The sequence below is a fragment of the Lissotriton helveticus genome, chromosome 7 (genome assembly GCF_964261635.1).
Source record: "Lissotriton helveticus chromosome 7, aLisHel1.1, whole genome shotgun sequence".
In the NCBI taxonomy this organism is placed as follows: Eukaryota; Metazoa; Chordata; class Amphibia; order Caudata; family Salamandridae; genus Lissotriton; species Lissotriton helveticus.
In genome coordinates this window covers 1,884,024,233-1,884,051,606 of record NC_136068.1, presented here as the reverse complement: position 1 = coordinate 1,884,051,606, position 27,374 = coordinate 1,884,024,233, and the positions used below count along the sequence as shown (strand labels likewise).

The 27,374-nt window shown below is 45.2% G+C and overlaps 1 protein-coding gene across 1 annotated transcript in view; it reads right to left on the bottom strand.

The window, feature by feature from the left end:
* Window positions 1-1,407: 1,407 nt before the first annotated feature.
* Window positions 1,408-27,374, bottom strand: part of LOC144769857 (olfactory receptor 5J3-like) — a 62,917-nt gene continuing 36,950 nt past the window's right edge. The window contains exon 2 of the mRNA XM_078654043.1: window positions 1,408-2,355. Within this exon, the coding sequence (XP_078510169.1) occupies window positions 1,408-2,355 (948 nt within the window). The remainder of the gene's footprint in view (window positions 2,356-27,374) is intronic.

Here is a 27,374-nt window from a genome sequence, read left to right as displayed (position 1 = left end):
TGCTGAGCAAAGCTAGAAAAGAACTTAACTAACATAGACTTGTATAAGTTGTTGAAACTTAATGTCCAGATTTCTAAACAACCTATAAAGCTGGTATGTCCTTCTCTTCCCCTTAAACTGTGCCAACTACTCAACGTAGGACATATGGTATCTAGGGTATATAAAATACTGATGTTGAAACCGGATATATGCCTGCCGGTTCGCGAAAGGAAGTGGGAAATAGAGGCCAATACTAAATCTATTGAATTCGACTGGGGACGTATACATATGACACCATTCAGGAATAAAATCTCATCATCGCTTTCTCACACAAAATATATGATTACAAACAGAGCCTATTGGACACCAGCCAAGCTTTCCAAACTTTACCTTACTCAATCACCCCAGTGATGGAACTGCAACTCTCATGTAGGAGACCTACCTCATATGCTATTTTATTGTCCAATCTTACAAACTTACTGGATAGAGTCTTCGAATATATAACACAAAACCTACATATTAACCAAACCAGAGTATTCTCATATATTATGCTTGGTTTCTTGGACCCCCAAACCCAAAATGACAATGACCAAGACCTCCTTGACTTAATGCTCACACTATCATGCAAAATATTTTGAGAATTTCAAATTGATCTCACGCAAAATGTGGCAGGAACGGCCAATCTTTCTGAGAGGTGCTGATAACATAGCTCTACAACTCTCCCCCTGGTGTCCAACCCATAGGAAAATATGGGGTGCTTTGGACTCATCCTCCTATATCTTCAAGTCGCCCAAATTGACTTCAAACACATTTGACTAAGCCACTTCAAATTCATCATACCACATTCCACTCGCCTCGAGAACCCACCACAGTCTACCCCTAAGCGCTCCTTCTTTCAGACGCAGCAAACCCTTGGTTTCCTTAATACTGTTCGTTAATTAAGAATTTAATCTCTTACTTCTGTTTTTCTACGTCTTATGTGTCAAATACATATACTATAACACAAAGATAAATCTTTAAGACAAATTGAAACTAGCAGCTGTACCAACATGCATGTTATCCATTTTATTACTGGTTAGTTAATAACTGATCTATTTGGTTTGCACAGTAAATGTTATCAGTGACATTGTATCTGTTAGATGATATGTTATACTTGACATCACATCTGTTAAGTAAGTACTGTATATACCATGAATATCTGTCTTTTTCTTTGTTTTCCTTCTATTTTTGTGTTGTAGTCCCCCAATATTATCAATAAAAAATATTTGAAATCAAAGAGTGTCTGGGTCCATGCCTAAATTGGTCTGTTAGTAGTGTAGACAATGCTTGTATAACCCTTAACACCTAGTAGTGATCAAATTCTTTTGAGTGTGAACAAAACCTAATAAATAATTATGTAATGAATATGTTGCACATTATAATTGTATCTCAGGCTTGTTCGATATTCTGTGATCTTCTACCTGTTCTTCTTTTCAAGGCATCTTTGAACTCTTTGTTTTTTAGAGTGTAGATTATGGGGTTGCACATTGGGACCACTCCAGTGTAGACCAAGAAGAACATTTTGCTCTCACTTACTGAATACATAGAGACTGGCCTTACATAGACAAACATGATGGCTCCATAAAATAAAACAACCACTGTGAGGTGAGAGGCACAGGTGGAGAAGGCCTTTTGTCTCTGTGTAGTGGTCTGCATTTTCAGAATGGCTGAGATGATTTTGATGTATGAAGTAATAATTAAAGTCCATGAGAATATTAGTACTATCACAGCAAGGATGAAAGTCATTGTTTCAATGGTATAAGTGCTGGTGCAGGAAAGCATCAGCAGGATGGCGATGTCACAGAAGAAGTGGTTAATTTCATGAGTTTTACAGAAAGAGAATGTTGATAAAAGAGCAGTGTGAAATATTGGCTCCAAAAATCCTAAAATCAATGCTCCACTGGCCATTTGCAGACACACAGACCTTCTCATAATCATTGTGTACTGTAAGGGATTGCAGATGGCTACATAGCGATCAAACGACATTATGGTCAACAGAAGGAATTCTGTAGCAATCATAGCCCCGAAAAAGTACACCTGCAGAAGGCATTCCTGAAGAGTAATGTGTGTTTTCGAAAGAAAGACACTGGCCAGCATTTGTGGGAACATGACAGAAGTGTAGGAGATGTCTACAAAAGACAGGTTTGTAAGGAAGAAATACATGGGCGTATGGAGGTGTGAGTCTAAGTAAATGACAGATATGACAGTAAGGTTACCAGAAACTGTTATTAGATACAGGAGCAGGAATCCAACAAAGATGGGAACTCGCAAGTTGGAAAGATCAGAGAACCCCACAAGAACAAATTCTTCCCCATAAGTTTGATTGATATCTGACATCTGAAAAGAAATATACCATAGTTTACAAAGTCAAGAATATGAAAGCTAAATCATGTTTCAAAGTAGAATTACTTCAGGGACTTTGCATCAGACTGTGTTCTGAGCATTCTACATTAAATCTAATTTTTACATCATTTATATGTTGGCCAGAGTTATGAAGTCGAGACGGACACTTTTCCTGCATATACAGCATCCTATCAACCCCAAATATGAAGGATTTTTGGTTACACTGAACTCCAAATCAGGCCTCATGTTGTTAGGTGTGATTTTCATAGAACATGGACTAAAAAGTGGATCAGCACTGACAGGCTAAAAGAAGAGTAACTTGAAGGGATATGTTTGCGCACCATTGCATTGCTCCAGTACCATGCAACTTGGTGCAAGAGCAACACAACTCAGGAATGAGATTTATAAAGCCACACAGGGCGACCTTCCCTGAGTGCATCATAAATCTAGAGTGAAATAATGGATTAGAAATCACTATGTTATTGTTATTGTTATTGTTATTGTTATTGTTAGTGAGGTTTTATATTGCGCCTAATCACCTGCAGGTCTCTAAGCGCCTGGAAAGATGGTACAGACAATAACTTAGCAAGATGGAAGCTGAGGTCATAACTGGATTATACTGTGCTCATGCTATTGCTGACCAGAACTGTTTTTAGGCTCTTCCTGAATCGTAATAGATTCCCTTCCCGGCGCAGCACCTCCGGCAGCCTGTTCCATAGCTGAGGAACTAGCACTGAAAAGGCTCTCCCTCCCTTGGTCACTAACCTGTAACGAGGACAGACCAGTAATTGGGAGTCTGAAGATCGAAGTGTTCTAATAGGGCAATAGAGTTGCAGACAATCTTTGATGTAGGTTGGGGCTTTGCCGTAGATTGCCCTATGGGCCGTGCTTAAGTTCTTAAATTCAACTCTTTCTTTAATGGGGAGCCAGTGCAAACTTTGTAGTAGGGGAGTGGCTTTAGATCTCCTCAGTAGCCTGAAGATCAGCCGGGCAGCGTCATTCATTATGACCTGAAGTCTACTGGTCAGAGTTTTAGGTAGGCCAAGGTAAAGGGCATTACCGTAATCAATTCTGGAGATGATGGTGGCCACTACTATTGATCGCATCATGGATTGTGAGAGGACAGGAATTAATTTCCGCAGTTGCCGAATGATGTTTGTGCAACTTCCCACAACCGCAGAGATCTGAGGGGCCATTGACAGATCATCATCCAACTTGATCCCCAGGCTCTTTACAAACGGGCTTGGTTTTGGAGCCGGGCCTAACTCTGTGGGCCAATAGAGATCACACCAGGGTGAGGCAGTGGATGGAATCACTAGTACCTCAGTCTTGTCAGGGTTAATTTTTAACAGGTTATCCATCATCCATTGCACAGTGAACCGCAAGATGTTCTGGGCTTGGAGTTGTGCGGCCATAGTGTCATCGACACTTAACAGCAATTGCGTGTCGTCCGCGTAGTTAAAGACTTTACAGCTCATGGTGGCCAAAGAAGCAATCAACGGTTGCAGGTAGAGATTAAATAGAAGCGGGGACAGGGCGGACCCCTGTGGCACCCCGCACTCTAAAATCCCTGTCTCAGATGTTTCGTCCCCCAGTTGTATCTTTTGGGTCATTCCTGTAAGGAATGATTGCAACCATTGAAAGGCCAGGCCCTTAATCCCAAAGTCCCTGAGTCTTTCCAAAAGCAAGGCATGGCTGACAGTATCGAACGCCGCTGATAAGTCCAGCAAAATCAGGGCGCTCGGTTTCTTGCAGTCAGCCACCAACTCGGTGCTGTGATAGCTACCCCTCCTCCCCGTGAGCCACCTGGGCGGTTGTGCCACATTACATCATATCCGCTAGGGAGAGCGGCGATGATATCCGGCAACAAATTCTCACCCGTCCAGGTCTCTGAAAGAGTCAGGACATCGATGTCATTGTCCTGAAGCATGCTGTAGACCTCCAAATGATGGCGATGGAGCGAACGAGTGTTCAGGCTGACTATCTTTAATCTAAGGAACTGAACCGGAGGGGGCGTGACCTTATCGGGATTCAGTATTGTGTATTTCTTGAGCGTCAGTAGGACTGCCTGATGTACAAGCGGCTCACCTCTATTCAAGGCCAGTGGTCCCAGCCCCTGCGCCCGTCCGTACGCAGACGGGCGCAGACGGGCTGGACTCTGGCGTGACTCCGGCGATGCTCCGGCGAGCCCGCCGCGCGAGCCCGCTGCGCGTCAACATGGCTGCTTCATATACCGGTCTAGCGTCCTTGTGAAGACTAGACCGCTCCAATCCCCAGCCCCCACCCAAGATGTCCGCCGCTCTGGTGGCACAGTACAGCCCCGAAGGGGAAAGGGATCCGCTCCAAACGCGGTGCTCTAAACAATTATGTGCAGGTATGCGGCCGTTAACAGAACATTTAAAACAGTTACTTCAAAATATAATGTGCACGAAGATTTATCAGTGAGCAGGTAAAAAACGAAGAAATTGGGTTTTTTTAAAAGCTATAATGCTATAATGCTCCTAATGAGCACGCTGCGCTCCACAAGCTAGCAGAGCCTCTCAATGTCGCTAAAATCGCCAAAGTACTTTCCAAGTGATTGGCCGCCTAATTTGCCTGCATTATATACCGGTCTAGCGTCCTTGTGACGACTAGACCGCTCCAATCCCCAGCCCCCACCCAAGATGTCCGCCGCTCTGGTGGCACAGTACAACCCCGAAGGGGAAAGGCATCCGCTCCAAACGCGGTGCTCTAAACAATTATGTGCAGGTATGCGGCCGTTAACAGAACATTTAAAACAGTTACATCAAAATATAATGTGCACGAAGATTTATCAGTGAGCAGGTAAAAAACGAAGAAATTGGTTTTTTTTAAAAGCTATAATGCTATAATGCTCCTAATGAGCACGATGCGCTCCACAAGCTAGCAGAGCCTCTCAATGTCGCTAAAATCGCCAAAGTACTTTCCAAGTGTTGCCTCACTCTGTGCTAGGGAGGCATTCCATTGCATGAGATTTTCCACACAATTCCCAAGGTTTTTGAAGCTTTCCCAGATTACTGGTAAACCTGGGAATGCGCAAAAAGATATGCTTCCCAAGAGAGAAATATCTTTAATTCTTCTCCTTAATTCCGCTTTCTATGCGTGCTGCATTATTCAACACGTATTGCTAGAGTAATATCCCTCTCAGGATTGTTTTTGTGCAGGAAGGTACTGCTTCCTGCTCAAAACCAAGCTTGTATTCAACACAGACACTCTTGCACCATGATGAAAGCAAGCCTGCATTGAAGCTAGGTAGGCAAAACAGCACCTGAGTGAGGGAAGTCAGGAATGCACTATATTCTTCTGAATACAGTGCATTCCTGCTCTTTGCCCATCACGCAGTTCAGCAATTTGACTTGCTGTGCTGCGCGGCACTGCATGACAATGTTATAAATATGCCCCTTGGTGTACAAGCCACAATGCCTTCGCACAGATGTTCTTTTCAATCAACGACATAAACACACTAAAGTGGATCATGAGTGTGCATTAACTCATGCTATGTTGGCACGCCCACACGAGAAGACAGTTTCACAAGTTCAGCAAATGCAAATGTACCTTAATGTGAATATTCAGTCATCCACTGTCTTGTTTTCTTGATTCACAGTCATGCATTGGTGTGTGCACATCCAGTCTTACAGGACAGGAGAAGTGCTGCTGTGGTTGTCACCCACTCCATTGAAGTTCACATATGCTCACCTTCCCCAAAGGAGGGATAACAAGCAACTTTCCAGGGTCTCTGTAGTATTGTACACCATGGTCTTTGATGCACATGCTTGTGCCTGTCACATCACATCCTTGTGTCTGTGCTCCACTGGAAAGTTGGCCTCATCAATTGGTGTAACTGTACAAAGAGACATATTGATCTCAATGTGTATCTTATGTCTAATGGGGCTCAGGACCTATCAGGTGCTTGCCTGAATGTGGTGCATCTCTTCGATGGTTCATACATGGGCAGTTAGAACAGTGAGACCTAAGGAATAGCTGTGTTTCCTAGCTGCTCCTGACCTTTCTTTGTACCCTGTATATGTATTGTCTGCTTGTGAAATCTTCTTCCTCCTGTCTCTATCATTCTTTGATATCTTGACAGCATAAGTCTCTTTGTGGATCCCTCATAACATTTACATTTGAAGCACCAATTCAGCACACATACCACCAGAGAGACAGATCTGTGCAATAAATGACAAGCTCAGATGTGCAGATGAAGGTAAGCCTTTAAGCAGATGAGGACACCATGTGTGTAATATATGTTTACATGTTTCTGTGCCATGTCCTACATATTTACATTCTTCAAAATGCAATAATTTGAACAGCTGTATGGTGGATGAGGTTGTTAGTAATGTTAAAAACTAATGTAATAAATGTAACTGTCATGAGTGATGTAATATTAGCACATTATGGCGAAGCGCAAATTATAGTTAGCTCAGGTAACTATAATTGATTAATTTCAATGTGCTTTTTATTTTAAAATGTTGTGTTTTAAGAAGCATTTCCAAATAACTTTAATGGCACTTTATACTTAATTTTTTGTCAGTGAATATATATATACATGTATATATGTGTACACACGTGTGTGTGTATATGTATATATTTTTTGAACCATGAATAAATCAGAATGCTGCACTCCCATTGGGTTTTCACATCACATATTTTAATGGAATCCTCAATTTCACCGAAACGTCACCTCCGCGTTTCGACCCTTGCGGTCTTGTTCACGGCTGCTGAGTTTCTTTGTGAATTACGTCTTGTGCTCACATCCCTTTAAATACTCCATAGGCATTCTGGTACTTATTAGCCTTTTAATATTAACTGGATTTGCACAGTTATTACTTAATAAGGGTCCTCCTTCAAAACACTAGGCAGTGTTGCTATTGTGGGATATCACATGAGTTCTTTACGCAGAGTGCTAATGTCTATTGCTGTTTTATCCCCCAGAGATCAAACCTTTCTGCATTCCTTTGCGTGCATGTTAATACACACTTTCCTCCAGCAATAATAATGTTTTTAAAAAGGGGTTTAAAGTCCAAGTTACCAGTCACTCCGATTAGGCACTCGTAATTGCAAGTGTTGCCCTCGTGAAAGTTACTGTGATTTGCAAGGCATTTCGGAAGTCCTTGCCTATCCTGGCTGCTTTTGTCTTCCACTGCTGAGTACATATGCACAGATTAGTATCTCACTTGTAACTCCCCGCTACTGTTCAGATTTCAAAGTTACTTCCATATCGGGCACAGTCGCTTTAAATGAAAGTTCCAAACCAAAGTAGTGAAAGAAGCAGCGAGCTCTGGCTGGTGCTGCAAGCATTTGGGATACGACCACCATCACCAAAATGTTTCCAACCATGAATAATTCAGAATGCTGTACTCCCAGGGGGTTTTCAGGCATATATATATATATGTGAATACACAATCCCGATTCACCACCCCAAACGGCACAGAGAAAGCAGGTTTGGACCACCAGATGTATCAGGTTCAGCTGCTATCTTGAAAGTTTTTGGGTGATTTGTCGAGCAGTGCCCGAGAAAAAGGCAGGACCCTAAACGCATTTTCTCCATGTTAATTGCGATAAGAATTTTGAAAATGGCTGATGCCCAAACTGCTGAATGGAATTACATCAAATTTGGCAAAAAGGTTCTTGGTTCAGAAAGCGCCCTTTTTAAATTGTGTAATTCCGTTCAGTAGTTCCTGAGAAATTTCAACAACAAAAGGTACCAGAGGGTCTCGAGGAGTGTGCCCACATGCAACAGAAAGCCAACCTTTCCCGGTGAACCACAGTGATACAACACAAAAGATTCTCAACAGGATGAGGAGAATACCCATCAGTCACCGTGTGGATCCGCCCTTCATCATTTGGGATTTTATCCGTACCACCCGTCTGAGGAGCTCGGTGCCACACTGAGAGGTCAACCCGATGGTAAGGGGGTTCCTCAATGGAGAATGGCAATGACAGTGTGGTAGACCACTTGATATTGGTAAGTGGCCCTGGGTGTGGGACTGGGGTGTGCAGTGCTGAAAAAAGTGATAACGTGAAAGAAACCCATATAGTGTATGTTTAAAATTGGTTTGAATAGGCACTTGAAAAAAGTTTATTCCGTGTCTGCCTAACATACCAAAGTATAAAAACAGGTGTAACCTAAGGCCTTCTCATAAGGTAGACTGCTCTAGGTTAAAGTAGGTCGACTAGTTTCTGCAATAATGGGACTATAGTTCCCTTGCATTCTTCAGGACCAATCTAAATAAAAACTACTGCACCAAGTGAATTAAAAATAATGAGTGAAAGATGACAACAGGGTAACAGTACAAGTGCAAACAAGTCACCTGAATGCTCCCGGTGCCTTTACAGTCTGTGTTAATCACTAGATCTGTAAGGATGACCAGCCTCACCCCACCTGGCAGTGGCTCAGGGAAAAGATGAAGCACCGCTCTCTCCGTCGGTACTCCGTGCCGGCGTCCTAGCTGTTGTCATCTTTCACTCATTATTTTTAATTCACTTGGTGCAGTAGTTTTTATTTAGATTGGTCCTGAAGAATGCAAGGGAACTATAGTCCCATTATTGCAGAAACTAGTCGACCTACTTTAACCTAGAGCAGTCTACCTTATGAGAAGGCCTTAGGTTACACCTGTTTTTATACTTTGGTATGTTAGGCAGACACGGAATAAACTTTTTTCAAGTGCCTATTCAAACCAATTTTAAACATACACTATATGGGTTTCTTTCACGTTATCACTTTTTTCAGCACTGCACACCCCAGTCCCACACCCAGGGCCACTTACCAATATCAAGTGGTCTACCACACTGTCATTGCCACTCTCCATTGAGGAACCCCCTTACCATCGGGTTGACCTCTCAGTGTGGCACCGAGCTCCTCAGACGGGTGGTACGGATAAAATCCCAAATGATGAAGGGCGGATCCACACGGTGACTGATGGGTATTCTCCTCATCCTGTTGAGAATCTTTTGTGTTGTATCACTGTGGTTCACCGGGAAAGGTTGGCTTTCTGTTGCATGTGGGCACACTCCTCGAGACCCTCTGGTACCTTTTGTTGTTGATATGCCTGTTGGGGATTGTACCCAGAGCAAGGTCTGTAAACTTCCCCTAGGTCCCCCCCTACCGTAGTGTTTTGTTTGTTCCTGAGAAATTCACAAAAATAGAAATATTGATATCTGAGCACCGAGGAGGAGCCTTGAACACTCCTGAGCACGAGCTTAATTTTGATTGGCAGACAACACTCCAAACCAGGAAGCTGAAACTGAGTCACAAGAAAAAGAAAAAAAGTTAGAAATGAAGAAAAGGGGGTAGGGTACAAACACCCTGACCCCCTAGGCCTGTTTTAGGGGGTCCAACAGGGACCACCAGAACAACAAAAATCATTTTTGTAAAAAAAAAAAAAAAAAAGAATTCGGCCGGAGCTGGGTGCGCAAATCCGGAAGATTTCTTTAAACAAAAAATGAAGTGCGGTTTCCCACACTTCGTTTTCTTAAGGCTCCCGGTTGGGCAAGGTACCAGGGCAATATTTAATACTGGTGCGGAGCCTGCAGGGCCCTTACAGCCCTGGGGACTGCCACCTCTGTAGGGTGATCCTTATTCAAATACGGGGGCTTGTGGTCCACCCACAGCCCCAGAGACTGCCACCTCCTGGTGGCATTTCAAGTTAAAGGTGATGTGGGGCTCCTGCCCCCCCACACTGCCCCGGGACTACCACCTCCCCGGGGTACTGATTATACAAATAGGGGGTCTGTTGCGTACCCCAGGGACCACCACGTCCCTGGGGCTTTAAACAGCTGGGAAGAGGCTTCACAGCCCCCTCCTGACCCCTAGATAGCCCTGGGGACCGCCACCCCCAGGGCCGGCTCCTGCACTGTCCCAGGGTGCCCACCCTCTGGACATTGCCACTTGCTATAACAGTGCGGGAGCACAGCTCCTGCCCTGCAACAGCAAACACTGCTTTGCTTCTTGGAGGCAAGAACAGGAAACCTGCTCTTGCTTCCAAGAAGCAAAGCAGAATTGCTTTTGGGCAAGGGCAGCTGCATGTAAGCAGCTCACCTTGCCCATTAGCAATGCCGGATGTCGCAGGAGGCAGGGAGCCGGCAGGGACCATAGGGGTGAATGGGCTTACACCTCTGTCCCCATCAAAGAGGCCAGGCCCGGGGGATGGGGTCCCGGGCCAGAAGTGCCTAGGGAAGGGGGAGCTACACTTATTTAAAAAAAAAGAATAAGGCCGGGCACCGGGTTGGTGTCCTCGGGCCATAATTGGCCTCAGGAGATGGAGCCACGCTGCCCCTTCCCGTTTTTTAAATTATTAACAACAAACTATGGCTCAAGCCCTGGGGTATGGGGTCTCCAGGGCCCCAAAGATATTTAGAGAAGGGGGCCTCACAGCACCCCTTCTAAAAAAGAAAAACAAAACAGAAGCCAGCATCTCGCCAGAGGCCCGCCCCCTCCAAGCACCACTTTGCAAATGCGCCTCCTGGTTCATATTGGGCTGGGATGTAGTCCCCTAGAGTCTTATGAGTCCTTAGGAGCCAACTTGCCCATCCAGCAAGCCCCACCCAGTGGGATTGCTGAGAGGTGGTCCAAGGCCATGCCGCCTTTTTACACCACTCTCCAAATGCGCCTCTTGGCCTCAGGACTAAAGTGGACTTCATCCCCTGAGCTGCAGTGCACCAAGAGTGGTGTAAAAAGGGGGCATGGCCTTTGAGCACTCTCAGCAAACCAGTGTATGGGGCTTACTGGAGGTAACAGGAGGACTAGTTGGCCCCCAGAAACCCTCAGGAGTAAAGGGGACTTAAAACCTAAAGCAAGAGTGCACCAGGAAGTGCATTAGCAGTGTGGGGATCACTGGAGGTAAGCGGTAGGCTAGTTGGCACCTAACCACTGCCAGCAGCGAGGGGACTTCAAATCACATGCAAAAGCATGCCAGGAAGCACGTTTGCAGAGTGGTGGGCAGAGGGGGCGTCTCCTGCTATGAGAACTAAGCAATACTGCTATTTGGGACTTACTGGAGGTCCTTGGGGACCAACTCCCCTCTTTTTACCTCCAGTAAGTCCCACCCAGTGGGATTGCTAAAATGACTTCGGGGGCCATGCCCTCTTTCTCCACCACTCTGCAAATGCATCTCCTGGCAGACTACGGAATGGGGAATGACGTCCACTTTACTCCCCAGGGACTTTGGGGGCTAAGAAGTCCTCCTGGTACCTCCTGTAAATCCTGTGCAATAGAATTCCTGAGCACTGATCAGAGGCCCAGTACCCTTTCTCCATCACTCTACAACCACGACTGCTAGTTAAAGAAGCATTTGCAATGTAATAGGTTTCGCATTTGCGAGAGTTAGAGCTATTAGCATTGTACATAAAAAAGTGTTTTAATAATAATTCTTGGAGTGGAGAAGATGTAGGTTGGCTGGCTTATCTGTTACCGGCATTCTCAGATTTGGGACGTCCTGAGCTCCTTACTTCCCCCCAAGATATCAAGGTCCAAGACATTGATCTTGTTAAAAAGGACTTTATGGGGAGGGCAAGAGCATCCCGTGAGGAAAGGGAATTAGTGAAACCATCAGTGAGGGGTCATTACTTAATTGTCAATTCATTTTCTTTAGCACCCTACCTTGGTTTTGTTACAATCACATTCAATAGGTTTCTTTTAACTAAGTTTAGGTTTAATTTGTTACGTTTTTATTTAGGCACTTTTAAAACATGGGGAAAACCGGAATTAGCTTTACCATGCAGCTGTGATAATTTCTCACCCCAAGATACTATGCATTTTGTCATGTTTTGTCGGTTTTATGTAGAGCCAAGGAAAAAATATTTGGTACCAGTTTTGAAGGAGGCTGGTATTACACAAGTGAGACCGGCTCTGCTTTTTTTACAATCATTGACCAACATACGTATTACTTTTTGTATAGCTAATTTCTTGGTAGCTGCAGCTAGGATGAAAAAACATTCCCATTAGATTCACTGTTACTCCTTTTTTAATTGTTGTATGCCTAGATTTGGTTGAATGTAAATGGTTTTATTGTCATATCTTAACATATATGAAAAGTTTCTAACTCTTTGTATGAAATGTTTTTTAAATTCTTTGTATGAATTTTAATGGAGTCGAATAAAGATATTCTGACTGACCTTGGCATATATATAAAACATATCTAAACTTTACAGAAACATGCAGTCTGTATGATGTCATCAGTAATGTCATCAGTGATGTCATTTGAGATGTCTTCAGCTATGTCGTTAGTGATGTTACTGACCATGTCATGAATGTTGTATTATGTGACGTCATTAGCAATGCTTTGCGGGGGCGCACTTCTCTGGTTGTGCATAAATATATATACACGCACACCACAGGTTTGAGGGAATGGATGTAAATGAACTGGACTATCTAGCATGAAGACGGGATCAAAGCTTCCCATAAGGAATGCGCTCCAAGTCAATTGGAGAATTCTGAGAAGGGATGATGACCTAAAGGAAGTGACCTCTGATCAGCTCAATATAACTTATAAGAAAGCACCTTCTTTGGGAGACATCCTCACACATAGCCACTATCAGGGATCAGACAGTAGTGGCAGCAAAATGCAATGATTGAGAGCAAAAGGATTATACAAAAAATTTCCAAAACATAAACCATGCAAATATGGCTTGAATCAACAGTAAACCAACAACATGCTGGGAGAACAGATGACCATAAGAGAAAGAATCACCTGTGAGACCACACATGTGGTCTATGCCCTAAGATGTGAATGCGGAAAGGAGTACATACCAACATATTAACTATGGGCGAAATTTGCGAATTCGCGGTACGCGAATTAGCGCAAAATCGTAACTCCGTAAGCTTGCTGATTTTTTTTTTGCCACTTCACGATGGTTTTTTACAAGTTCGGGAACGCAAACTTACTTGTGTGGTCGCAACGGTCGCAACCATATTGTTTCCACATATCCAGCCTGTTTGCGACCCTGTGGGTTATATCGGCCACCCTCCGGTTCATCACTGCCACCCTCTGGCTCACCACTGCCACCCTCTGGTTCATCACTGCCACCCTCTGGTTCACCACTGCCACCCTCTGCTTCATCACTGTAACCCTCTGGTTCATCACTGCCACCCTCTGGTTCACCACTGCCACCCTCTGGTTCATCACTGTAACCCTCTGGTTCATCACTGCCACCCTCTGGTTCATCACAGCACCCTCTGGTTCACCACTGCCACCCTCTGATTCATCACTGCCACCCTCTGGTTCATAACAGCACCCTCTGGTTCACCACTGCCCCCCTCTGGTTCATCACTGCCACGCTCTGGTTCACAACTGCCACCCTCTGGTTCATCACTGTAACCCTCTGGTTCATCACTGCCACCCTCTGGTTCATCACTGCCACACTCTTGTTCATCACTGCCACCCTCTGGTTCACCACTGCCACCCTCTGGTTCTTCACTGTCACCCTCTGGTTCATCACTGCCACCCTCTGGTTCACCACTGCCACCCTCCAGTTCATCACTGTCACACTCTGGTTCACCACTGCCACCCTCTGGTTCATCACTGCCACCCTCTGGTTCATCACAGCACCCTCTGGTTCACCGCTGCCACCCTCTGGTTCATCACTGCCACCCTCTGGTTCATCACAGCACCCTCTGGTTCACCACTGCCACCCTCTGGTTCACCACTGCCACCCTCTGGTTCATCACTGCCACCCTCAGTTCATCACTGTCACCCTCTGGTTCATCACTGCCACCCTCTGGTTCATCACTGCCACCCTCTGTTTCACCACTGCCACCCACTGGTTCACCACTGCCACCCTCTGGTTCATCACTGTCACCCTCTGGTTCATAACTGCCACCCTCTGGTTCATCACTGCCACCCTCTTGTTCATCACTGCCACCCTCTGGTTCATCACTGCCACCCTCTTGTTCATCACTGCCACCCTCTGGTTCATCACTGCCACCCTCTCGTTCACCACTGCCACCCTCTGGTTCACCACTGCCACCCTCTGGTTCACCACTGCCATCCTCTGGTTCATCACTGTCACCCTCTGGTTCATCACTGCCACCCTCTGGTTCATCACAGCCACCCTCTGATTCACCACGGCACCTTCTGGTTCATCACAGTACCCTCTGGTTCACCACTGCACCTTCTGATTCATCACAGCACCCTCTGGTTCACCACTGCACCTTCTGGTTTATCAAGGCACCCTCTGGTTCACCACTGTAGATTATGGGGCAAAAGCACACCTGCCCAGCCTCAACCGAGACAAATTAATTTGGGGCTGGTTAATGTGTTACTGATTTTGAGCTTCAAGTCTGGCACCTGCTTCCTTATCTGTAAGTGCTTCCTGTTGCGGTTTCATTTTTGTGACAGGAGCATTGTGCCATACATGTATCTATTCTCTGACCCTGCTTCGATGGTCAGAGCAGGGTCAGAGAATAGTTGCAAGTAAGGGAAACGAACTCTGGAGGCGCCGCTCAGGAAGCACTTACAGGGTTACAGCAGGTGCCCAAGTTAAAGTTAATTTCTTTGTAACCAGATTTTTCTGCAATTTCGCAAGATTTTCGGATCGCGAAATTGCAGAAAATCCGCAAATTTCCGCCCACACTTATAACATAAACATATGAGGTCGCGCCACCTGCTACTTTGGTATGCGACAGGTACGCACTACCAAGCCGCGCGTTACGTCATATACATATGGGGTCGCTCCCGCTGCGCGTTGCGTATGCGACGAGTGCACGCTGCCACGCCCTGTGTTACGTCATGGACATATGGTGTCTCCCCGTGTACGCCATTCCATCTTTTTTTTGTCTCAAAACTATATCTAAATAACTTTAAAGTGTATATGAGAGTAAGCGATAATGAACATTTTTCAAACATGTATATATTTCTAAATGTAATAAACTAATATTAGAGAAAATATATTTTCTCAAAATCACGTTGGGTGCGGTCTCCTTGCTCGCTGGGTGTGCCATTCCATGTGACCATAAAAAAAAAGCATTTCATTAGTTCATAACATTTCCCATTATAACAGTTGGAAAACGCCACCCATTTTAGTCAATCTCTCTACTGCTTGATGAGACAAACCTCTTCTGCTTAGAGATCTTTTTTCTAAACTTTTTGCAATGTACATATATCTTACACTACACACAACATGCAATAATCATCTTCATCAATATTTATACATTGTAAAGTAGCCCTCCACCTGTGAGAGCCATACAACTAAAAGTTACAAAACCGTTTTCTCCACTACCAGAGGTAACATGGTTGCATACGCTGTCCACTGCACAATGTAATGTACTACGGCCAAGAGGCAATATCATGCATAGATAGTGAACACACGGACACAGATAGATAATGGTAGGGGGTACGGGCGCGTGCTCTCAACACCTTTTTATTATCAGGGTCACATATCCAGTGCTGTGCTGGATGCGTGTGGGGTGAGTTTAAATCAGCCCTGAGGGAATGGTTGCTGCTAGCATCAACTACAACAGTATTCATTAGATCACACACAGAGATTAAATATTAAAAGAATCAATAATGTGTGCTGCAGAAAGGTAGGGACAGTAGATGCGAAATAATACAGAAAAAATTCTATCGTAAAACAACCACAACTTGTGGAATACTGAGACACAATCAATAGATCTGAAATAATACACAAACAGATTATATCATAAACACTCCATCAGTTCTAGTGCACTCACATATCCACATCAAAAGCATTCAGCATGTGCACAGCCAGCGATGATGCGTGCTGCGGGCGGGCCGTACTAGGAGCAACATCTGTTGCCATCAACACTGCATCATCTGCGATAGCGACTCGATCTAAATTGTGAACACTGCTGTCTGCATTGTAGGCCAGACAGAGCAGTCAGCAAAGGCCCAAAGCCAAGTGGCATTGACTTGAGCTCCACAGTTTTCAGTACGTGAAGCAACAAAAAAGCATGTGCGGAGCCTGCAATGATGCGTATGAGTGGTGCAGACAGAGCGCACTGCAGCAATGTCTTTTCTTACAGGACTGCGTCATCTACAATACCGACTCGATCTAAATTGTGAACACTGCTGTCTGCAGTGTTAATTGAAGGCAGTTTGGGGGAGGCAATAAATTGATATGGGAACTGGAGTATAGACTGCACCAAGATTCCACCTGTAAAACTCAATCCCACGTTCAAAACAGCCTAGTCATGGGTGATTTTAACTGTCACCTCTGCCCAGCCCTTTTTCCAATAGATGCGACATGGTCGCGATGCCCACTGGATAGCGGACCTCATTTTGAGCACACTGTAGAAGGGGATGCCTTAACTAAATTTTTATTAAATCAGGATATGGTCCATACAATGGATTTGGTGCATATACCAAAGGACGAGACCCTGCCGCCGACTTTTAAGGGCAGAGGATGCTCAACGTACATTGATTAAATTTTTTCCTCAAGGGCTTTTACTAATAGAATCTCCAGGGTGGGCATTGAATGGAATCCGTTTAGTGATCACAATTATTTGGTGTTAGACATATTGCACCTGCCCGCCCCAATTCGGGAAAAGCTTGTAGCAACATCCGAGAGGGTTACTGACCAGGGCAGACGCCTAAGGTGGGCTAAAATTGACAGGGAAAAGTTCTATGAGGCATTGATGGAGAAGGGGAAAAAGGCTTTTGAGGCATGTTTAGATGAGACAATTGTAGGGAGGGAGCTACTCACAGCTTTTGCAAACATAGCACATCTGGTAGATGGGATGCTAAAGACCAGTGCCAAGGTAAAAGAGTCAGGCAGCCAGCCGCGATGGTTTCACCGAGACTGTTCTAAAGCCCTGAGGAAGCTTAAAGAAAGTCTTAAAATTAAGCCCAGGGACGTCACCAAGGTTGCGTCCTATAGGAAAAAATATAATAGTGAGCTGTGCAGAAGGAAGAAGGCATTACAAGCAGAAGGATGGGCGGACCTTAGAGAAGCAGGGGAAAAGAGGGATATGACTGAATTTTGGAAAATTATAAATAGACCTACTTTCCAGGATGATTTGGCTCCAAAATTAGGAACAAATATTATGCCTGATAGGTGGATTTCTCACTATGGGGGTCTATATAACCACGAAATAGACATACAGCACAAAATAGGGAACGACGACCATGGTCAGCTTGTAGTTTTCTCTTTAAAAGAAATCAAGGCTGGGATAGAGGGGCTGTCTAAGAATAAAGCCCCTGGCCCGGATGGAATCCCACCTGATTTGTTCCTTAGCTCGGTGGAACTATGGGCCCCCATAATGACGAGAGTCATTAACACCGCAATTCACTTTGGTTTACCGCCCTCCTGGTCAACTGCTATTATTGTCCCCATCTTTAAAAAGGGTAACAGGGATGACCCACAATGTTACCGCCCGATCTCCCTCATCGATGTATCCGTTAAAATCCTGGGTAGGGGGATTTTAAACCGGTTGTCTGAGTGGACAGAAGCAAATAACATAATCTCAGACATACAGTACGGTTTTAGGACGGGCCGCTCCACGAGCGATCAATGCTTGAACCTCTACATGATAGCTGCTAAATACATTGTGACCAGTGATGAATCCCTGTATATGGGGTTCATGGATCTGGCAGCTGCTTTTGATCATGTTAACAGAGGCAAGCTTTGGAATATGATGTCCTGTATGGGGATAGAGGTAGGCCTTATTAACATTTTGAGGGAATTGCACAGTAATACCTCAGCGCAAGTTAGGTATAACATTGGGGGTGGCTGCACCGATTCTTTCCAATGCAGAAGCGGGGTACGCCAAGGCTGCATTCTGGTGCCTTTTTTATTTTCCCTTTATATTAACAACCTAGAACAGCACCTCTCACAGTTGGGATCTGATTGCCCACGGGTAGGGTCGCGTCATCTTCCCGTGCTACTTTACGCAGATGACGCGGTCCTCCTCGGACGCACACCTAAGAGTTTACAGATTTTAATTGATGGTTTCGTTTCTTTTATGGGTTCATTAGACCTTTCCGTCAACTTGGGTAAATCCTATGTTTTATGTGCCGGGAAAAAACCCTCTAGGAAATGTACATTCATGATAGGGAGTCACAAGATGGAGATAGTCAAATCATTCTCATATCTGGGCTTGCTATTTGATGAGTCACTAAAATTCAATGCCCTGATAGAGGATCGCTGCCGCAAGATAAACATGGCTAATGGGGCAATTGCTGGTTATGGCCAAAGGTTGGGGAGGTGGTGCCCCGAACAGGCAATGATCCTGTATAACTCAATGTGTTGCTCTAAAGTCACCTACGGGGCCGAGGTGTGGGTCTTTGTAAACATTTGCCAACTGCAGCGGGAGGAGAATAAACATCTGCGCTCCGTCCTGAAAGCCCCACACAATCTACCAGCCGCAATAGCACACAGGGAGTGAGGGATCCCCTACCTTGAAGATTTAATACAAGTTAGGCCAATTTTAGCCTGGCTTAAAACTTGGATAAATCCGGAGGCGAGCCTAAGCAGGGAAATACTGAAGGACTGCTTGGGCAGAGAAAAATGGTCCAGAATCCCGTGGCTCAGCTACGTAAAATCTGTATTGGCAAATTTGGGCCTAGGGAAACTCTTCACTGATCCGTCAGCGATCACCACCCAGCATAAGGCAATTGTCAAAACAGCGTTCTTTGCACATAAAGTCGCTCAGAGGACAGAACAAGAAAGGGCTAAGACCACCGTGTGCGTATATAACCTCGTAAAGATCACAGAGGGAATGGAACCGTACCTGTATTTGTTACACAACGCACAGGAAAGGTTTTTAATGACCCGTTTTAGGCTAAATTTTTTACCATATTTATTGGGATCACCATTAGGGTATTCATCCACCATTGAGCAGAAGGGAACCTGCGGCTGCGACAATAGGTCTCCGCAGGATTCACTTCATTTTGTATTGTTATGTTCATTTTATTCTGAACCCAGACGTAGATTCTTGGTAGATATTTTGAAAAAATCGAACATAAAATGTGCTAAAGAAGCTCTGATTTTTTTAAAACAGGCGTCGGACCCCCTGACATTGTGCGGCATCATCAATTTTATTAAAGTAGCTGTTCGTTTAAGATCAACCAGAGGGGGGAAATGTGAGATACCTGTGATTGTTTTTATAGTATTTTAATGTATTATAATGTTTCATTTAACTCACAAATGTATTGAATGTATATCCGAACTTTTATGGTGATTTTTAATCATCGAATAAAGATTATAAATTGAATTGAAGGCAGTACTCACACAGACAACCATGAATACTTTTTCTCACTTCTTCTTCACAAAATACAACAACATAAATTACATAAACTCTACAATAATTAATTCAAAACATTTCGAATATCGATTTCTGCTGTCCACAGTGTACACTAGTCAGTGTTCCTCTGTAATTGCAAGATGAATTTGGTCATTGTAGTAAACCTACAAGTCATCCTCTAAGTCAAAATTTCTTCATGCAAGTATACTAAAAGGATATTGTGTGTATTTTAATAGACGCTCTAGTTACTTGACTACTGGATTCTGTAATTAAACAATCACCACTCAATATTCATTGTGAGCCCTGCTGACCACAGTGTAGGCCAGAGGCACTATTAAGTAACGCCTCACAGCCATGTACCATTGAATTCGAAAGCATGTGGTTGGTTGCACCATATCGGACGGGGTACACAGAAATAATCACAGACTTGAACTTCTGGCAGCCTCAATCATAGAATCAACACCCCATTTCACTGTTCGGACCTGCTGTACCGCAGTGTACTCCACCAACTGGTGTCAACCAAGCACAATAATCATGTGCAACAGGTAGCTACGCAAGCACAGAGTCTGATGCACTTCAACGGAGGGAGTTCTATGAAAACCAAGCAGCAGGTAATATTGGACATCGTTCATTGTGGGATCAAGACACTGTTGCACTGTTGTGACCTAGAGTAGGTTGTAAGCATGGGCGTAAAATCCGTTCCGCTCGCGGATTTTGCTGATTTTCGGTAAATTCGCAATCCGTGAACTCTCGCGAACTTGCCGAAAATTCGTAAAATCCGTGCGAAGCGGATTTTTTGCTTGGTCGCACTTGCCAACTAGAATACTATACAATTTCGCGGGAGTAAACACTTGCGAACACATAGATTTGCAATTTCGCACAAGAAATCCACCAGCAGGCAGCATAAACCTTGAAAATTATGATTTTTATCAGAATAACTCCTCAGGTTGACATTTGCCTGCACTTTTTCTTTGCAAGGAGTCCATTTTGGGGGGTGGGGGTGGGAGGAAGGAAGTGCCCCACAGTCTCCAACTTCCTGTTCCTGTCCACCAGGCTCCTCCCAGTCACTTTGATTTGGATCTTGACCTGGAAGGATTACTTTTTGTGGATGCTGCTGGATATTTGGATTTTTGCAAAAAATGAAAGCACTCAGCAGGTGCAAAAGTTCAATCTTATCATTAGTAACCATTCCATGTAGTGCTTCCTGAGGGGCCCCATCAGAGGTCATTTGCCTACTTGCAACTATTCTATGACCCTGCTCTGACCCTCACAGCAGGCTCAGAGAATAGCTACAAGTATACAACAAAGGTCCTGTAAAAAAAATTACACTGCAACAGAAAGCAATTACAGACCAGACTGAAAGCACTCAGCAGGTGCAAAAGTTCAATCTTATCATTAGTAACCATTCCCTGTAGTGCTTCCTGAGGGGCCCCTTCAGAGTTCAGTTGCCTACTTGCAACTATAGGCCACAAAGGTCCTGTGAAAAAAAAGTGCACTGCAACAGAAAGCAATATTACAGATAAGGAAGCAGGTGCCAGCCAGACTGGAAGTTTAAATTCAGTGACACATTAATCAACCCCAAAATAATTCATGTCAGTTGAAGCAGGGCAGGTGTGCTTGCTTTTTTTCACCCCCATAATCTACAGTGATAAACCAACCAGAGGGTGACAGTGATGTACCTGAGGGTGGCATGGGTGTACCAGAGGGTGGCAGTGGTGAAACAGAGGGTGCTGTGAACCTGTGATGATGAACCAGATGTAGAAACAACATAGTCGCGGCCGTTGCGAGCCGACAAGTAAGTTCGCAATTGCGAACTGGTACAGAACCCTCGCGAACTGGCAGAAATCCTTGCGAACACACAAAAAAATAAATCTGCAAATTCGCGAGAGTTCGCGGATTTTGCGGATTACGAATCCGTAAATACGCAAGTTCGCGGATTGCCAATTCGCAAAATCCGCCCATGCTTAGTAGGCTGCACCTCGTCGAAGGGAGTACCTTCATCTCCACTCTCCGATGAAGTTCTAACATCGTCCATTGTGTGATCAAGACACCGTTCCACTGTTAGGACCTAGAGTTGGTTGCACCTCGTCAGAGGGGGTACACAGAAATTATCAGAGACTTTAACTTCTGACATCCTCAATCATAGAATAAAGACCCGGTTTCACTGTTCAGACCTGCTGTACTGTGGTGTAGTCCAGCGACTATTCAAAAAGGGGGGGCAGAGAGCTAGGTTATGGGGTCCTGCAAAAAAGCTCCCGAATGAGGCTAGAGTTTAGAGAAGATGTGCAGTTCCAGTGTGAAAGTGGGGGGAAGACAGGTCTTTCTTCATGATGACTTCACAAACCCTGGGAGGTGTCATGCTTCATCATAGGGCAGTTGCACCTCGTCGGGCCGGCGCAGCAATGCCTGTCGAGCTCCCGAAACCCGGGCTCTAAGCCGTAAGGTGAGTGCGGGTGTGTGGGCTGGGTATGGCACAGTGAGGTGAAACATGGATGAAAAGGGTATGGGCAGTCCTCTAAAATCAAACTTTAATACAGAGGTAGCCTCAGCCTAATTAAAAACTAGCGTGTACCCCTGTATGGAAGACGATGTTCCTAAGAGGCTGTCTATATGTGCACGATCGACGTGTTTCGTGCCGTGTTATGCCACTAATGGGTCAATTGGCACTTCTTCAGGACCATTAAAGAAAATAGTGAAATAAGTGCACTACCTCCTGGTATTCAGATAATTTGTAAGAATTATCAGGTGCGATAGATATAACGTAGTTGACATGTACTGGGGAATATGATAGACCTGTGAAAAGGGAACAAAAAAGGGGGGAGGGGATAAGGGGTTTAATGAGAATTAGTCAGGACAGCATGTGTTAGCAACAACTTAGACACTGGAAACCAATGGCAGGAGGTGCCAGCAGCATTGATGGCATTGTATAACATAGGTGAACATCATTAGTATACGCACAACATTGGTGAATATAGGAATAGTGCACTGTATATCAAGGATGAACATCAATGGAAAAAGAACAACATTGGTGAATGACCACAAGAGTCCAGTCTATATGGTAGTCATAATGCAGGAAGGAAGAGTTCCAGTTAAATACACACTTGGAGCCCATACAAGTACAAGTAACACAACTGTCTAAACTAGAGGTAATTGGAGTAGCGGTAAGGTATGGCGGTGGCTTCGAGGAGAGCCCCAGTGGGCGTGAAACCCCCATACCTTTGGGTATCACTACGAACAGTGGCAGCATGCACGGCTGGTGCGTGAGCTAAATGAACGGTAATGTGTGACCCGCTTATTGCTAGGTAGATGGCAAGGCCTAATCAAAGTGCCCTGTGAGCACCGCGGTTAAGGGCACTGTGGAGGGTTAACGTTAGGATTGAGGATGGCAAAGCTGGCATGCTGTCCAAAGTAAAGAAAGGGTGCTCTAAAAGGTCGGTATCAGGATAGGTACTGTTGGCGTGCTGACCATAGTGAGGACAGCGCATAGAGTACAAGTTGGTAACAACATAACATACACAGTATCATGGGTACTTATATAACTCACCCCTACCACAACATCAAGCGGCTGACGGGGATGGCCGGAGCACATCGTTGCTCTGGTAACCTGAAAGGTAAAGGTGGTGGAAACAGGGATAGTTTAGCGGCTGAGGCGGCTTACTGGTGGTGCAGGTGGTGAACTGCGGTGTCCAAATACTCACAGGCGATGGAAAGCAACATACCGTCCTCCTACCTTGCTCCAGGGGCCGTGTAATGGCAACTTCAGTGTGGACTATTTTTATGTGTCACACTAGACCGTGAATGATCGGTAGCCATCTTGGGTGTAGTTTTTGGATCAAAAAGCTTTATTGAGCGGAAGACAGCACTGATTGTGTACACAGTGGGAAATTGATGACTACGGGGCAAAGATGAAAAAGGGTGCAGCTTGCCCTACCACTGTGGGAGGCATGGACTAATTGAGGTGCCCGTGTGCACAAAAAGGAAAGTGAATAAGAATAAAACCCAGGTGACAATTACTCATTGGGGGGCGGTCACATGTGGCCAGGTTAGACAGTTATGTGTGTATTGGGCCTAGAAGCGGGCTGCTTTCAACCGTCACGTCGCACATTAAGGACGAGGACCTTTGGAACGGTGAGAGTTCTCGTGGGGGGTATGAGGAATGACGCAGTGCTCGTGTGGAGCTAGGAATACCATAAGTGGTGTTTGACAAATCATTTTAGGGAATGCGTTGAGTATTGTGCCCGGTGGATGGGCAGTTGTACCTCGCCTAGTCATGTGAGGAAAAAGACCCTGGAGGGCAGGGATAGTGTATTATATCCTATCTGTCTGCTACGTATGGGAGAGTCTGTACTGGATCAGTGTGTAGAGGCACGTGATGGTTATTCAGAAATTAAAAATTAAGGTGGCATGTGGGTGCCGTAACCAGAGACCTAGTGGTTCAGTTCTGCCCAGGGGATGTCATCGTTGAGGCTCTTATAATGTCCTCCAAGTTTGCAAACCCAGCATTGTTCCTTTCTGAAGAGAGCCTCCTTGGTGATAGTGGGGAAAGCCTCATTAACAGTCCAGTGTATGTCATCAGGTGAATGATTTTTCTCCACCAAATGTACGCACATTTTGGTGTTAGTTTTCTTGCAACGGAAATTGCTCCTAGTTTTGACCGCACGTGTGATCACCCCTATGTATTGGAGTGAGCAGAGGCATGTTATTAGATAGCTGCAATTTTGTGTGTTGCAATTCGTGTGTTTGTTTTGGGTCCACCTCCAGGTGTTGGTGAGTTGAATGTTTTTTGAGGCCTGGGTGAACGGGCAGACTACGCATTGACCAAAAGGGTAGTGTCCAGTGACAGGTGGAAGATTCCAAAGAGTATTGGGGACCCTGGCAGTTTGTTTTTTTGGTCTGGTGTTGACCAGTAAGTCCTTAATGTTGGCCGCCCTTTTGAAGGGGAATCGTGGCTTGCTCAAAGTTAGGCCCCCTGTTTCCAGAATTCTCCCTTGTTTGTTAATGATTCTTTTTAACAAGTTGGATTCAGGTGTGAAGCTGGTGACACACGTGATGATGTTCTCAGCAGGGTTTGTGTGGGTTTCCAAAAGATTGAGTCGGTTGGCATTTGGTGCTCTTTTTTTAGCATTATTCACGACTCATGGGGGGTGCTGCCTGTATGATAAATTCTCCCTCAGTGCCTTGGGGTGAAAACTGTGGTACAAGAGTGGACTGTGGCTGTCAGTGGGTTTTTTGTAGGTGATGGTTTCCAACTTATTGTTTTTTTTATGATCATGAGATCAAGAAAAGGCAGTTCCGGCTCTGAACTACGTGGCTGTGAAATTGAGGTAAGGGTTCAGGTTGTCAATCCAAAGGAAGAAGTCATGGATGGTGTCCCTGTCTTCCCTCCAGAATATCAATATATCATCGATATAATGCTTCCAAAGGAGAACGTTATTCGTGAAGAGGTTGGAATCAGTGAGCACATACCTCGCCTGAAAGTCTGACATGTAAAGGCATGCCAGACTTGGGGCGAAAGTACTGCCCATCGATGTACCCTGTGTCTGGTGAAACAGTTTCTCCTCAAACTGAAAAAAATCCTCAGTGAGTGCGATATGGGCGCAATCCATGACAAAGCTAATAGGGGTGGGTGAGGTCCAAAACATGCCTTGTAGGGTTTCCTCAATCTCTTCTAGTGTATTTATTTGAGGATTGTTGGTGTAGAGGGCCTCTACATCTAGTATCAGTAGTATATCAGAAAGGAGGCCCTCCGTATTGGTAGTTTCAATGAGTCTCAGGACATCCCTCATGTCTTGGAGAAAGGTGGGGGTTCTGCGAACCAAAGGTTGGAAAAAATGGTGGCAGAACTTGGACAGGGGTTCTAGGACTGTCCCTATGCCTGAAACTATGAGTCTACCCAGTGGTGGAAACACACCGTAAAACACTACCCCAGCATGACCCCCTGCACTACCCAAACACAACTGTACTACCCTAAACCCTAATACACTACCACAGCATGACCCGCTACACTACCCAAACACCACTGCACTACCCTAGACCCTAAATCTACCCCCAGTACTACCACCTATACTACCCAAACACCACTGCGCTACACTAAACCCTAAAACACTCCCCCCTACACTACACAAACATCACTGCACTACCCCAAACCCAAAAACACTCCCCCAACACTACACAATTACCACTGCACTACCCAAAACCCTAAAACACTACCCACAGCATGACCCCCTACACTACACAAACACCATTGTACTACCCTAAACCCTAAATCTACCCGCAGCACGACCCCCTACACTACCCAAACACCACTGCACTACCCTAAACCCTAAAACACTACCCAAGCACGAACCCCTACAATACACAAACACCATTGCACCACGCTAAACTCTTAATCTACCCCCACCACGACCCCCTACACTACACAAACACTACTGCACTACCCTAAACCCTACATCTACCCCCAGCACAACCCCCTACACTACACAAACACCGCTGCACTACCCTAACCCTAAAACACTACTCCCAGCAAGACTCCCTACACTACCATAAATGCTAAAACACTACCCCCTACAGTACACAAACACCACTGCGCTTCCCAAACCCTAAAACACCACCCCAGCACGACACCCTACACTACCCAAACACCACTTCGCTACCCTAAACAGTAAAACAGTACCCCAGCATGACCCCCTATACTACCCAAACACCTCTGTACTACCCTCAGCCCTAAATCACTACCCCAGCATGACCCCTACACTACTCAAACACCACTGCACTACCCTAAACCCTAAATCTACCTCCAGCACGACCCCTTACACTACCCAAACACCACTGCGCTACCCTACACCCTAAAACACTACCCTATATACTACACAAACACCACTGCACTACCCTAAACCCTAAGACACTACCCCCACATGACCCCCTACACTACACAAACAGCACTGTACTACCTGAAAACCCTAAATCACTAACCCCAACCACGAACCCGCAAACACCACACAAATACCACTGGACTACCCTAAACCCTAAATCTACCCCCAGCATGACCCCTACACTTCCCAAACACCACTGCACTACCCTAAACCCTAAATCTACCCCCAGCACGACCCACTACACTACCCAAACACGACTTCACTTCCCTAAACCCTAAATCTACCCCAACATGACCACTACACTACCCAAACACCACTGTGTTACACTGAACCCTAAAACACTACCCCTACACTAAACAAACACCACTGCATTACCCTTAACCCTAAAACATTAACCCCAGCATGACCCCCTACACTACCCAAACACCACTGCGCTACCCTAAACCCTAAAACCCTACCCCCAGCACGACCCCTACACTACCTAAACACGACTGCGCTATCCTAAACCCTAAAACACTACCCCCTACACTAGACAAACAACACTGCACTACCCTAAACCCTAAAACATTACCCCCAGAATGACCCCATACACTACACAAACACCACTGCACTACCCTTAACCCTAAATCTATGCCCAGCACAACCCCTACACTACACAAACACCACTACACTACCCTAAACCCCAAAACACTACCCCAGCATGACCCCCTACACTACAAAAACACCACTACACTACCCTAAACCCTAACACACTACCCCCTACACTAGACGAACACCACTGCACTACCCTAAACCCTAAAACAATATCCCCAGCGCGACCCCCTACACTACACAAACATCACTGCACTACCCTAAACCCTATATCTACCCCATCACAACGCCTACACTACTAAAACACCACTGCACTACCTTAAACCCTAAAACAC